The 15,004-nt window shown below is 36.9% G+C and overlaps 2 protein-coding genes across 3 annotated transcripts in view; both read left to right on the top strand.

Moving 5' to 3' along the window:
- The first annotated feature begins 5,858 nt into the window (after positions 1 to 5,858).
- RD3L (retinal degeneration 3-like) lies at positions 5,859 to 9,375 on the top strand. Of its 2 annotated transcripts, none has more exons than XM_009891075.1 (4): positions 5,859 to 6,077; positions 6,982 to 7,070; positions 7,716 to 8,021; positions 8,920 to 9,217. In XM_009891075.1, the coding sequence occupies exons 3-4, from the start codon at positions 7,723 to 7,725 to the stop codon at positions 9,215 to 9,217; spliced, it is 597 nt and encodes a 198-aa protein (XP_009889377.1). In that variant the 5' UTR covers positions 5,859 to 6,077; positions 6,982 to 7,070; positions 7,716 to 7,722. The 2 variants fall into 2 exon arrangements, with proteins under 2 accessions (XP_009889377.1, XP_009889378.1); XM_009891076.1 differs by having other exon boundaries at positions 6,039 to 6,077; positions 6,985 to 7,070; positions 8,920 to 9,375.
- Positions 9,376 to 12,300: 2,925 nt separating this feature from the next.
- Positions 12,301 to 15,004, top strand: part of LOC104291784 (chromosome unknown open reading frame, human C14orf2) — an 8,043-nt gene continuing 5,339 nt past the window's right edge. Inside the window, exon 1 of the mRNA XM_009891074.1 lies at positions 12,301 to 12,333. The gene's annotated coding sequence lies outside the window, so the exon portion shown is untranslated. The remainder of the gene's footprint in view (positions 12,334 to 15,004) is intronic.

The following is a 15,004-nucleotide window of genomic DNA, read 5'->3' as shown; positions in this document are numbered from 1 at the left end:
GTAGCACTGGTAAACCTTTCTATGTAAATGTAACAGGCCTGGCTGGGATAGAGTTAATTTTCTTCCTGGCAAGCAGGTCTATGATGCTATGTTTCAGATTTGTGACAAAAACAATACTCCTAACACACCAACGTTTTAGTTATTGCTGAGCAGCGTTTGCACAGCATGGAGGCCTCCTCTGTTTGTCACACTGCCCCCTCAGCAAATAGACTGAGGGCTGCACAAGAGGTTGGGAGGGGACACAACCAGGCAGATAACCCAAATTAACCAGAGATATTCCATACCATATATCACACTCAGCAATAAAAAGGGAAAAGAGGGGAGGACATTCCAATTAGGTTTGCCACTTACTGCTTGTGAAGTGGCTGGGCATTGGTCTACCCGTGGGAGGTGGTGCACGTCTGCCTTTGCATCACTTCTTTTGTTTTCTTTCTCTCTTCTTCCACTTCTTCACTTATTAAACAGTTTTTGTCTTGACCCCAATTTTTCTTGCTTTTACTCTTCCACTCCTCTTCCCTCATCCCACTGAGGGTGAGTGGGAAGTAAGCGAGGGGCTGTGTGATGCTTAGCTGCCTACTGGACTTAACCCACAACAATAAAGCATCAGCCTTTCTCACAAAACCCGAGGCAGCAAACCATAGTAAGTGACTATATTACACACAGATGCTAACAAAGACATATGCAACATAAACCACCATGCCAATGTGTTGAAGTGTTAGCTAGCTAGCAATGGTTATGACCTGCTACCAACATTTCTGGTCAAATAAGAGTTATGATAATTTCTTGGTGTGTCATTATGAGTCTCATTCATAAAGAGAGCTATACTTCTTGCCTCTTTCAACTGCAAGTCAGCAGCATCTCAGATGGTACAGATGCCATAAAATCTTCCAAAGTAAAGAATAAAGAGCTTCTGCTCCGCCTGTTCTCACCACTTACCACCTTGCTGTTCAAATCAGTGCAATACTTGATTAAATGGAAGTGTTTTTGAAAGGCCAATTTTATTTTTACCTAGAATCACTTCAGTGAGGCAGTTCAAAAGTACAGCTCCACAGCACAAGGCAGGAGAGCTAACTGCTGTGCCGCACCAACAACTTCTCAAACGGGCTTTCTGTCCAAAAAAAAAAAAAAAAAAAAAGTGTGTTGTCCAACCCCACACAAAATCAGCATGAATAAGTATTGAATTTGTAGTTCTCACAGACAGGCATAGTAGTAGCTCCAGGTTTCACTAGACTGCTTTTTTTATTACAGGACCTGGTTATCAGTTTACAAAGTTCCTTTGCATGTATGATGTTAACAATAAAGTCTTCTTGATGTACTTGGAGTTGACTTGGATTTGCAGCTTTTTTGTCCCAGAATAGGGTTACAGAACAATGCTTGTTCACAAGAAAACAATATACTGGAAAAACAGCTGACTCCTAGAGAACTTCTGTTCTTCATGAGAATTTCAGATTTTGCAAGAATGATGTCTGTTTCGATAATATGCCTTCTGTGTCATAATCAGAATGTAAAACTTATTTAACCCACATCATGCAAATATCTGTTTACTGTGCTAAAGAGATTATTTTACTTAGTTTTTTTTTAAAAAGCTTTCAAGAGATTTCAGAAAGCATCACAGAACATAAAATAAACATCTTCTGTCACCTTTTTTTTAGCTAAGAAATACTACCTTGCCATAAACAACCTCATGTAAAGTAGCGGCCTTAAGGTTAGTTATGATAATTTTCAAGTAAGAATACACTTTTCGGTAATGCTACTGCTTATACTAGAGGGAGTTTCCTATAAACGTCCACAAAACCACCTCGCTGTTATTCTTCAAGTACTCCACTTTGGAGTTATGCTTTGCCATTGTATCAACAAAGCTAAAATCCATATTCAGCAGCCTCAGAACATGCATCCCAGGTTGACTCATTCTGTTTCCCTACGGTAAGTTTCAGCTATATAAACCACTATGTTGTCTGTTGTACTTACATCACAAACATACAAAAAATACTCTTACTCTGTAGTTGTGCTATGCCTTCAACATAGAGCTGAGGGCTCCTAGTTGGTAACATACAAAGCTGTAAGAGTACCGACAAGGAGAGATTCAGAGGTTTTAACCCTGAAGAACTTTAAAAGCAAGCAATACTTCTAACTTAAGTAAACACTAAATCTTTGCAGCCTCACACCAGTTATTTGATTCTAGAATATCTTAATCGTCAAATTTCCCCTCACAATTGTGATGTAAAACACAGAGAGGCAAAAGAGGAATTCCTAGAACAGATGACACATTTTGAGTATCAGACATTTTCAAGTTAAAGATTAGAACCATGAGCTGGACTTCCATACCCTCACACCAAGCCACACATGTGGCTGAACAAAACCACTTTGAAACTGAGGGTTCTCACAGCAAGCACCAGGCTTAGATGCAACCCTTCAGTACAAAGCATACCCAGAACATAACTACCACCATGGATGCAGCACTGCCTTCGGAGGAATTCTTTAAAGATGACATGTACTAATACCACACCAGATTGACACTCCTTTCCCCTCAGTAAAGTAAGAACTAGTAACAGACTCCCTAAATATACCTCCTACTAACCAGAATGAATCAAGCAGTAAATGGAACGGTGCCTCATATTTAATTTAAGGATGAAAGAAAATAATTGAATAAACAGAGCACATGGCCCCAGTAGGAACTGTTCTGCCACATGCATCAGGTCATGCCCATTACTCTGACTGGTGATCCACAGAGTCAGTCATTATGAAGATCGGCTTCTAAATTAGAGGCTGTGTCTATGTTTACTGAAACCAGCAGGGAACACCCCCCCCACACACGCACTTTTCCATATTAATCTATTCTAGAGTAATTTCATGTAAATTATGCTTACTTTGTGTACTCACACTATGGGAAAGTAAGTTAAGCGACCTCAATGATTCCTCACTCCTGTATTTGTAAGCTAAATGTCATGAAAGCAGTACAGCTAAAAGCCATGGGGAAACCAAATATACCCACCACAACCCATCAGAAATCCTCAACACAACAAAGCGGAGTCACTATCGCAGAGATGCATTTATATTGTTCCATCGTTCCACATGTAGTTGTCTTTCACTCATCCATACTGACATAAAAGTTTAACAACCTCCTTACACATGGAAACCTCTATTTTAGATTGCCTAGCTCTATTCAACCACTCTTAAGGTGAAGCATTTTTTCTTCATATGGTCTGAAAGCACAGGATAGACAAGTCAATACATCCAGCTGCATGGCCACGCAATCAGAGCTTCTCCACAGGCCTCCATTACTATCGTTATGTCAAAAAAAAGGCTTCTGAGAAGTACAGGAGTATATAACTTACATAGCTAGAGTAATCTGCAGTGGAAAACACACACATAGTGCAATACAATAATTCAGCTATTGCTTATGGAGGTGCTAGAAAAAAGTATTTTGTACTCTCTTAAGACAGAGGAAAAGTCAGAAGTTCCTCTTTTCTCCTGCCCTCCTCCAACATCTCCACAAACCAGGTTAGGCAGTTGGCTAGGAGACTGCATAAGTGAGAAACATCTTTGTAAACTGGTAGGATTGGCAATTAGTTCAAGAAGAATTGTCTGATGTTTCCCCCACCAGTATTCTCCCTCCATTTACTTGGGATTGGGTGGAGAATAATGATTGTAGGAGAAAGAGGAAGACATTGACAATTTGGAATACATTTTTGTTGGTACCAAGAAGTCCACCAGATAAAAATAAGGTATCACCAACGTTTTTTAAAAGTCTGTTCTGTGCATAGACATTATAAAATAGAAAGAAATGACCTGTGCATCTTACATCGGGATGAAAGGAAAGAGATCCCATTTTATCCACTGGCTGCCACCCTTATTTCCTTTTTTACCCTATCAATTTTCAATTAGCATGTGCTCTTCTAAGGCTATCGTTTTGGAATAAGGGTCTTTGCTGATGAACCTGGACCGGCCATAGCAAGAAAGGAAAGACCACTAAAATTGTCTGAATTGATTTATAAAAGGAAATCTGTGCTTTGGCTCCAGCGACTCTTGCTGCTCCCGCAGTTCAATTTGAGAACAGCATCAGAAAACAAGCCTAAAATATGGTACAGACAAAGGAATGGTTAACTTAAGAGAAAGCATAAGAAATGCTTATATGAAAAGACACCCTTTCTGCTCTTTACCTACGTAAGAGGAGATACCATTTATTGCAGTTCAAAGAAAATTATTAAGTTCTAGAAACAAGAGATGCTTTAGGAATTCATTACTTTCCTTGCCTAGAAAATTAGGAAAACAAAGTAAGGTTGAAGGAAAGTTTTAAAAAAGTTCAGAGAGTCTTCAATTTACATTTTATTTTACACACACAATTAGGGTTAATTTACAGGGAAAAAAATCAATTAGCAAACTGCTGCAGCGGCAGAGTAAATTACGGCTTATTAAAAATAGACAAAAATTACTCATCGTTATATAACTAATGTTATGGTCTCACTCAAATATTATAATGTGTTTTAGTGACTAATACCAGCAAAGAAAAATTGAGAAAAGGGAAATTAAAACTATAAAAATACTGTTTTGGTATGTTATAGTAAGAAAGCAAACGTGCTGGGACTCAAACGTTTAGAAAATTCACAGAAGTGAGTAACCAGATGAAGTGCCAAAGATAAGAGACATTCGGAAGCTTAAGACCATGAATCCCTTTTAAAAAAAAACGCATCTCTTGAGTTACCTAAATTTACAGACTGAAGGGAAGTACAAGATTACTGGACGAATATGGAGGAGACCAAAACATTTTTCCCCAATATGTCAGTCAACAAACAAACAAAAAAACCCCAAGGAACCTAAAGGTAAGTAGAAAATACTTCATACCGTTTGTAATTTTATCACTGTAATTTTAGGAACTGCCTAAAAATCAATGAGATGAATCAAAATATAGCCAGCTTCCCCCTCTCCCCCAGGTTAAATCATAACAATAACTCCAGTTACTAATAAAGACAAACTCAGTAATGCCTTCAGGGAACAGACCCACTATCCGCCAAAGTCAAGCCAAAACTTCCATTCTAACACAGCACTGCAGAACCATGAGTATATTCAGGGGTAGCTGGATGGAACTGTAACTCTCCAGAAACTTTCCAGGATTAACCACTAGCTAACAACTGCATAAAATACTACTCTACTTTGAAGTTGCAGTTCCCAATGACAGCTTCACATGAGCAGTTACCTCTTCCTAAATATAGATATGAAACACGTACGAAGGTAGAAGCAATACAAATTTTCAGCTTTAATGTTCTCCTATCAATGGAAAGATAAATATCATTCTCAGTATTCCTGCCTCAGAAAATTTGATCATGCAACCAAAGATTACGTAGGAAAAAAACCCAAAAACAAACAACAAACCAAACTGTTCCAGGTTTCTCATTTAATTAATTTTACACCTTCCACTATGCATCTCCTTAATTTGCAAAGACACTACAATGGTTTCACACTGTACAGCAGCCTACCTCCTGATTTGATACAGTGGAAAAAAAGTGGTGACATGTTAACCGTGTTGTAAAGGAGGTGGCAAGGAACGTTTTAATTTCATCTGAAAATCTGTCAGGACACTTCTGTCATTATAAACCTAGCTCCCTTCCTTTTTCATAGTACCACATACAATGCAATGTGAAAAGCTTCCAGTTGAAGAGTATTAATACTGACATTTGAATTTTTCCAATGTATAAGTAATATCAGCTTGAATAACAGCCATACACGTCATCCTTTATGTTGTATGACAACTAGAACAAATTTACAGAACCCTTGTTCTCCCAACAGTTCGACACACCAGTGGAGGCAAAAAAGTAGGAACGAAAAATACTTATAGGAGCAAAGACAGTCATTAGAACAAAAAAGAGCAGAAGAGAAGGCATTTTGTATACCATGCCTACTGTTTAGATTAATAGGAAGAGACCAGATAACTGGAACGGAAAATGGCTGCTTCAGCGACCTTTAGTGTGCACAATGCCATCCCTGAAAATGAATCTTAAAAATGGATATGCTCAAAATACTCATCAAGGAAAGAGGGAGCAGGCAACTGACAGCCAGTTGAGAGAGGAGCAAAGTCTATGGTAAGACTTAAAATTCTGGGCTTTTTACATCAGTTTGACCTCAATTTGCATCTCTTTATCATTCTATTCCTTTAATTAGATTAACGTGTCTTTCATGGCACACCATAGGTGTTACAGACTGGCTTCTTTAAACACATTTAAAATGTTAATTAAAAATGCTAAGAGCTATGCAGAATAATGAAAACATGCAGTACCATGAGATTGATGAAATTCATCTGGAAGAAGTATTTAATATATCAACAAAACCCTCAGCAACTGTCAAATAGCTCTTTTCTGTCAACACTCACTTAACAAAGGCTTTAGATGATCTTTACTAGAGAAAGACTATTCTTAGCTGTTTAAAAATGACAGTAGAACAGCCTGATCCCCCTCTAATGGGAGAAAAGTCTTCCAGCATCTCAATGGCCTGAAAGTTTAGTTTGATGATAAAAGCAACATAGTTATTTTTAGCACTCTACAGGCATAAAAATACAGCTCTAAACTGTGACCTACAGCTATGCACAGCCAAGCATCACATCATACGACAGCCTTAACTTTAGCTAGAAGCACGTCTGTAGTTGCTTCAGACTATCATTATTCATCTCACTACCAACAATACCTTTGGATGGATTTAGCAACAAGCATTTGAAATTGGTACCATCTTTTTTTAAATTGCTGCCATCGGCAGAACTCAATTCAAAGGTAGGAGATCTTAATGGACTTTGTAGAAAGTATTTGAGAGACCACGTTAGGTTAAATGGATTACTACTTCTCTCTGGTACAGGGGATGAAAAAGAACCTTAAAAGCAGAAAAACTTAAACTGTCATATTCAGTACAGAAAACCATTTTTCTAAGCACAGTTGAGTAAATGAAAAAAAAAAAAAAAAAACCCGAAAAAAACCCAAACTTGTTTTCTTCCAGCAGTAGGAACAGCCTGGAAACCGGATATGCTAGAATAAGAGACCTTCAAGCAAACTCACCTGAAACAACACTGTTCACAGACAACTGCAAAGGTAATTTATGTTATTTTATTCCAATTAGTATGCTTGTGTCTGCATGATTTGTTACAAACTGCAATTTAAAACTTCATTCCACCAGATTCTTGTTTCCAGGTTATGTAAACAAGAATTTATTTTCAATAAAAATTTATACAGAAGTTTTAATAACAGATGACTCAGAGTTCCAGCATTTAACTTTATTTAACCACTTTTTAAATGCATCAGTTACTTCCAATTTTGAAGGTTTGGGGTTTTTTGGAGGGGTGTTTGTTTGGTTTGGGGTTTTTTGCGGGGTTGTTTGGTTTGGGGATGTTTTTGGCTTTTTTTTTTTAAACCAGGATAAAAAATTGAAATACTTCCAATATGATATATGTGCACTTTTAAATGTTGTAAACTTCACATATTTATGTTAACTCAGAAAAAAGATGGAAAAACTTTACAAATGTAAGGCTTGTCAGATTTAACTATGGCTTGGCAATTATTGTTATCACTACTTGCACTGCAAAATATTTTAGAATCATTAAGAAAGTTTCCTGTAAACATTCAGCTGCTAAAAAGGAAGTCTACAGGTATAAATACTATCAGTCAAACAATGTCCAGGTTTGAGGAAATAAGCAGACAAAAATAAGCAAATTTTTTTTTTTTCCTCTCCTCTCACAGCTTCAAAATGCCACTTTTTGGCTGGATGAAATGGTCAAAAAATGACTCCTACAAACCCACAAGATATCCTGGATCGGAAGTAGTTACAAAAACCCTTCTGAGGGAATTGAAATGGCACCTGAAAGAGCGTGAAAGATTAGTACAAGAGATTGAAAATGAACAAAAAGTTCAAAAGACTGGCATGGATTACAACTGGCTGAAGAACTACCGAAACCCTGAAGCAACAATTCCAGCTACTGAGCAACGGCAACTGGAAGTTCTGTGTTCACAAATCCAGCCTTGCCAAACGGGAACTGTTCTCAGCAGGTAATTGTTTCATGTTTCTCTAACTTTGAGTACTCTGTCATAAGTAAGATGTTTCTTCTACCTGATCCAAGTTTATATTTGGCTCTGATCTTTCTGCCCAAGTAACAATGACCAGCAATTGGACCGCATTTTTACAGGTATTTTAAATATTACATCTTTAATATGTTGTATTTGAAGGAAGCTTTTAATCAGGATTTTCCAGGTCTAATCCAGAACAAGGGAAGTCTCACATGCATAAACACATGACCTCTCAATACTTTCAGTTTTTTCTCTGTTATTTATCCCCAATATTTATTAAATAGTACCCCAATAACCAAAAATCAAAGCACTAATGCAATGCACTGTTACAAAGAAACCCAGCGTCACTGTCCAAAATACCTGAAAGCTTCTAAAACTAGCAAATCGGTGTAAAAAAAAAAAATTTTGATTTTTTAATAACCAATCAAACAAAACCCCCCACACTTTAAAAAGAAAAATTCTTCTATGCCTGTATTTTAAATTCATTTTCTAGAGACACGTAGAAATGTCAGAACAAACCTATGTGCCTTTTAAAGCCCAGAATATACCTAAGGGCAAAGTCAGTTTAAATCAAGTTACCCAGATGGGCCAAAAAAAAAAAAAAAACCACCACCAAAAAAAAACCACCACAGAAAAAAAAGGCATACCCAGTAACAATAGCTTTCAATCCTCATAATAGCTGGACAACATCCAGTGCATTGTTAGAGCTCTTTTCCTCTTACAATCTTTTAGAGGAGGTGTGGGGAAATGTGGCAGCAAGGAATAAATGACACCAGAATGCAGTCATTTCCTCCTCCTTCCCCTCCCCTCAAAACACCGGAGAGGAAACAGAAGAGTTTTCAACGCTGATTACTAGATTTCAGTTTTTGTTTGTTTCTAGATTTCGTGAAGTTTTGGCAGAAAATGATGTTTTACCTTGGCAAATAGTCTACATATTCAAGCAAGTTTTAAAAGATTTCCTTACCACCATCGAGAGAGAAAACCAACAAGACCAACTGGTAGATGCATGGAATACAAATTGCTCTGAACATTTCAGCCTGCATGGAGACAGTTCTAACAAATCGGACAAAGATGAAATCCCCACGGTTTCAAGTTATGTCGACAAAAACACACAAAGCATGTTTCCCACCTTCTCTCATAGAATCTGGAATCTACCCTATTACTATCCATCAAGTTAACTTGGTTTGTGTTTCTTTCAAAAAGCTATGTAGCCATTTGCATTCCTTTCTTGTGATTGCCACCCACAATCACAGGAATAAGAAATGTGACATGCTCCCCTTTTTTCCAGATTCAGAAATTAAAATGTCTGATTATAGCTAGTATGCAGTATAAAAACTTTAAGTATGAACTCTCCTTTTATCTTTATAGTACTTTAAAGGTGTTGTGTTTGAAGGCACCTTTTAACCAAAAATGTAGATGTTTCTGAAAAAAAACTGTGAAGCATTTTATTTTTTAGCCATATACAATTAGATGTAAACAAGAAAAGACCGCTTTCCATATTTTGAAATAGCATCAGTCCACAAAGTGTTAGGTAAAACTTCTGTGTTTGTCACATAGCTTTTAGGCTCTATGGGAACTTTATACTGTGTAAGATAAATGGTTTAATATAGTATCAGTTATACCAAATAAACTGATAAATACTTTTTGGACCTGAACAGTTATTTCTTAACTCCGAGAACAAGTTCTAGAATGAAAACAATGTCAGAAGGCATAACACGCTGCATGTACTGCTTCTATATTTTTTCCAAACTGTACTCCAAAATGTGCTGAAATACTGTGAAGATAGACAACTAAATGAAAACACTGAATATTTAACGGCATTTAACAACTAGCTCTCTATTATTTACGAATTTAATGAATTATTTCATTTCAAATAATTGTACTTCTTCATTTGGTTTATTGGAAGTTATCCTGAAATCCAGATTCTGCATTAAACCTATACATTTTGATCAAATCAGAGAGTACTTTTCTAGAATAGCGAAAGAGTCAACGTATCATTTCCAAAGCAAGAAGTGACCTTTTTAAATTTAAGTAAAACAAAATTTCATGTTTTTCAGTTGCCATTATTATGAACTCACAGCGATAGATGAAGTTTTACAAGACTGATTGGATACGTAGCAGTTACGGTTGCAGCAGACAATTAGAGCAGAAAATCAATGAAAACGTATGCCAGAACTCAGTTTGCTGCATTTCCAATTGGGCTCCCATCACTGCATGTAACAGATTTCTACATCTTTTATGTAACCTCTTCATCTCCAGATTTCCTTTTAATCTGTCTGCCACAGCATAAAAAAACCGGGCAAGACTCACATGGCCCAATTCACAACGTACACTATTTTGCAAACACAGAGGAAAACTGCTTCCTCTGGTATTTTCTTCAAACATACTGAAGAAGACATTCAGATTTCCTCAAGTTTGTAACATACAACTGAAAGGTATTTCCTTATGCTTTACAGTTTTATCCCACACCCAAGAAAGAATTTGCTAATAGTGCAACATAAATTGTGTGAAACAAATGGTACGTTTTCATAAAACACAAAAATACTATTTTAAAAAACCTTTGGAAAGCTTAAAATCTGAAGAACATTTCATGCAGAAGAGTGGAACATAATATACACAGAAGGTGCAACAGCCAGAACTCTTGCATACACCTAACTGACAAAGCCCTAGAAGACTAGAGTAAATCAGTTCCTATACATTTAGAATAATAAAAAATTGCAGCTCAATACCAAAAGTAACCAGTCCCTCCACTTTCCATAAACTAAATACACAAAACGTTACAAGCATGTGCAAACTCATTATATCTGCACTCAGCTGATAGAAACTCTTTGCCCTCCTTTCGTGCAGCTATTGGGTTTGTGGATAAATAGTGGAACAGTTGATCTCAACTTACTCTGCCTTACTGATGCAGAATAAAGACTATCAAATTCTTTTCATGCAGTTCTAAACAATACATACATGCATCCCTGCATGAGGGCAGGATGGTTTGAAAGAAAGGTTTTTCCTCAGTGATAAAGCTCCCAAAAGAGTTAAACTTCAAGTACCTTTTCCATACGAAAGAGGGTAAAAGGTACTGAGTATATAAAAGGCATTAACAGAATTAATATTACATTGAGAATTAACATCCACAATGCTGGTTTCAGAAAATAATTTTTATTTAGTCAAATGTGCACGACTCCTGCGAAGGTAATTCACATAAATTAGTTTCTTAAAATGGTACCTTCACAGCTTTGTACTGGAAAATAGGTGAAAAAAGCCCTAAAAATTTAGCTTCTAAATTTTGGCTTATGAAAAATGGTAGGCCAGTAAATATGCAAGGTCCACTTACCTTTATTATCATCAAAAACAGGCAGGAAAAGAAAAAAACACCTCAACCCTACAAGATGACCACAGATACAACTTCCCCATTCTTCACAAATTTCACTTCAATTTCATTTTAATATAACCAAATGCAGTCTTCTGTCCAGAAACCAGGACCATCAACTACATTCAGCAGTTGCTGAATAATAGTTAAAAAAATTATCTAGGCATCATAGCCTAGATCATCATGTAAAATCCTAATGCAATGCTGAAGAAATGCACAAAAAGGCTTACCTACTTTTGTATGCATGTTTTACTGATGAAACTGATACTAGGCTACTGCATCCAGTTCTAGTGTCCACACTTTGTGGGGGAAAAAAGGAGAAACCAAACTGGGAACTGGAGAGGATACAGGAAAAGGCTGAGAAAATGCCATCCGCTAAGACCTCACTTTGTCCATTTTTTCAAAAACAGAAATGAGGGGTAAACTTTATGGAATATGAGGACTTCCATCTGATGAAAATATTACGTACTCTCTCTCTAGTTAAAAAGCAGAGAAAAGCATAGAAAAAGCAAAGGTGTAAGAGCAAGATGACAAACTAAAAAAGCTAAACGTGTTTCAAAGAAATTTGCTAGTTTTACCGCAACATGGTACAAAGAGAATCCATACCTCAATCCACCAGCTAAGACAAGGTATTTTCTGGAATTTAGCTTACGCTTAGATTTCAACTGTATCAGATAGCAGTATCATGGATATAGGCCAGTCATCATTTCCCTGCTGAAGATTACTGTCTGAGAACTCAACTGTTTCTTTAAGCACTTTTTTTTTTTATAGCCTACATGATTTGCATGAGGTGATCTGAAACTGTATTATTCCTTTACACTAACATAACTGATATTTCTGACACAGCTGGCACAAACCACTCCATTCACAGAAAGAAGAGTGGTAGTAATATCAAAGGGCAGCAATGTCTCCCACCTGCACAGGTGTCAGGCAGAACAAACGGCGTGCAATGTTTTCGGCCTAACAAGCTGCCTATAAAAAGGGGCTTATTTGGTGAAAGCTACACCTACGAAATGCAATAAATCAAAGAGAGAATAACCACCTTTTCCACACTTAAGCCTTTAGGTGTTTTAATGTGAACCACAATTGCTTTGATAACAAGGAATGATTTAAGGGTCTAAATTTCTTTTCATTCAGTTAAATATAATCAGAGGAATTAAAAAGTTAATCAATGAGCTATTTAAGGATCAAAATTCCAACCACAATTTCTGAGAACTATTTCTTTCCCTAACAAGCTCAATTGCTAATACTGCTATTCTAGAGGTAGTTCAGGTAACAAGATAATCTTAAAAGCCTTGGAAAATAAGGCATTCTTGGAAAAGAAAGAGAACACATTCTATCTCTCTTTTTAAAGGAGACATGAGGCTTTTAGATCACATTAGACAGTTTCAGTAGCATTTCTGTAAAATGTTATTTATTACACACACTTGCGTGCAATAACACACCTGTACCACTTTGATAATAATCCTACACATTCTTACATATAAATTTAGACAACAGAAGTAGGAAGATAGGCTCCATCAAGAATGATATTACCAACTTGAAATAAATATAAATAAGCATTTGAAAATTTTGATATAATTTTGGTTTTGATTTTCCCAACAAACAAACCAAGAGTTTTGAAGGAAATATTAAAATATACTATTATCCTATAAGCAGCCTCAACAAAAGGAAGTTCTTTTGTTTTCAGCTCTTCAAACTTTCTTAAGAAGCCAGTGAATAAAATCTAAGCATTTCCTACTTGAATCTAAACCTCCTCAAGATTCTTCAAGTTTCGTAAAAACTCCCTAAACATAAGCACATTCCCAGAATTGTGAAACAGAATTGTATATGGAAACAAAACACAGCTAAACAAAAACACCTTAGAGAGGTCCTTTCCATTTTGTAACAGCACACACAGGCATCTACCATCTATGCTCAGCTATTTTATACATCTAATGATGAAATTCTGTCCCCACTTACACGTTTCCTCTTTTTTTCAGATGGGAGAGAAAAACAGAAAAAACCCAACCTGTAAAAATAACTTTTGTTAACACAACTGTCAAACGCCACAATTAGATTATCTGCTAAGGCTTTTCACTGGAAAAAGGTATCTGTCTAACCAAAGGTAATGATTTGCCTCTGCCTAGGCACATGAGGCTTGATGAATCTTGTTAATTTCTTCTGCATTACTTGGTAGATTTTGGTGGCTTAGTTGGGTTCAAGAATCTCTTGTCAAACCCTTCCCAAGTGCTACAGAAATGTTACTGGCACCTAAATAAAGACCAAGAAGTCCCACACGTTTCATACATACAGGTTTAGGAATTACATTCACAGTAAATAACCTGAAAAAAAAAAAACCTATAAAATTCTGTTTGGTCACTTCTGGAAAATTTTAACTACTTGCATAAAAAACAGTAGTTCTCAGTCAGATAAACACACATTGTGTCACATTCAGGAGTGACATACCAATATACCCTGAACTAGCTTTACCCTGATAACTTAACTACTTCAAATAGGTCACAAGAGCAATGAATATACATAGTTTAGTTATAAAACACACAGCAATCGATTCAGGAAAACAGACTGTTAACTGCTGCTCAGAGAAAACAAAAGTTCCTATAAGGAAGCACACAAAGATTCAGTCTGAAATAATTGAGAACATCTGCTGTATGTGACATCAGTATCTTAACTACTGGAAAATTTCTGGCTTAAAAGGAACATCAGAGGAAGGAAGAAGAACAGATAAGAAATAAGCCAAATTTTCACAAATTTGTAGCATAACAAATTAAATTTACCAACAAAATCATAGGGTAGGCAACACCTGTTTATTATTAAGAATATTTGCTTACAAACCTTGGTATAAACAAAGGATGAATCTACCAAAAGAAAAGTGCTTAGTTACAAATAACATATGAAACACTACTGGTCAAAGAATATATGTACTGTAAAATAATTACTTACATTCAAGGACCAGCCACTGAAAACAACACAATAAAACAGTAATAGTGTTAACGGACTATGAGGGGAAGACAAATATCAGCTCAAATCAGCAGTGTTACTCATTGATTTTATAGTTAAACACACAAAAACAGACTCTGTGATATTATTATTTTCTAATGAACAAGTAAGTTTACTCGAGTCTCATTTATCAGTTGCCACTGCCAAAATTTCCAAGCTACACACCAGAATCAGAATAAACCAGCTCTTTTCTAACACTCACAGTTTTTTAACAGCACGTGCCACAATTGCACACCAGTGGTAATGCACTTTAGAGAAAGCAAATCCTACACATAGCACGTGTAGTGATGTTCAAGACAAGAAAGGTTAGCAGAGAAAGTATTAAACCCACACCTACCCACACCTGGACTACAGCCACAGACATTACAGAGGAGGGTGTCAGGCTGGAATCCAACAACCACACCACCAAAGCCCAGACAGCGCGGGGGAGCCGGAGGAGGCAATCCAGACCCTGGCGAAACCCCCTGTACACCCGGGGCCACGGTCACACACACGAGAGCAGGCAGGCCACCCGGTGCCCTCACAGACGGCCCTTCACCCCGGGCGTGAGGAGCACCTCCCGGCCGACCGCGACCAGAGGCCCCGCACTCACCCCGCTGCC

This window comes from Charadrius vociferus, unplaced genomic scaffold, assembly GCF_000708025.1.
Source record: "Charadrius vociferus isolate BGI_N301 unplaced genomic scaffold, ASM70802v2 scaffold228, whole genome shotgun sequence".
Lineage (NCBI taxonomy): Eukaryota > Metazoa > Chordata > Aves > Charadriiformes > Charadriidae > Charadrius > Charadrius vociferus.
Note: the sequence above shows the minus strand (reverse complement) of the source record. Positions and strands in the feature narration are given on the sequence as shown.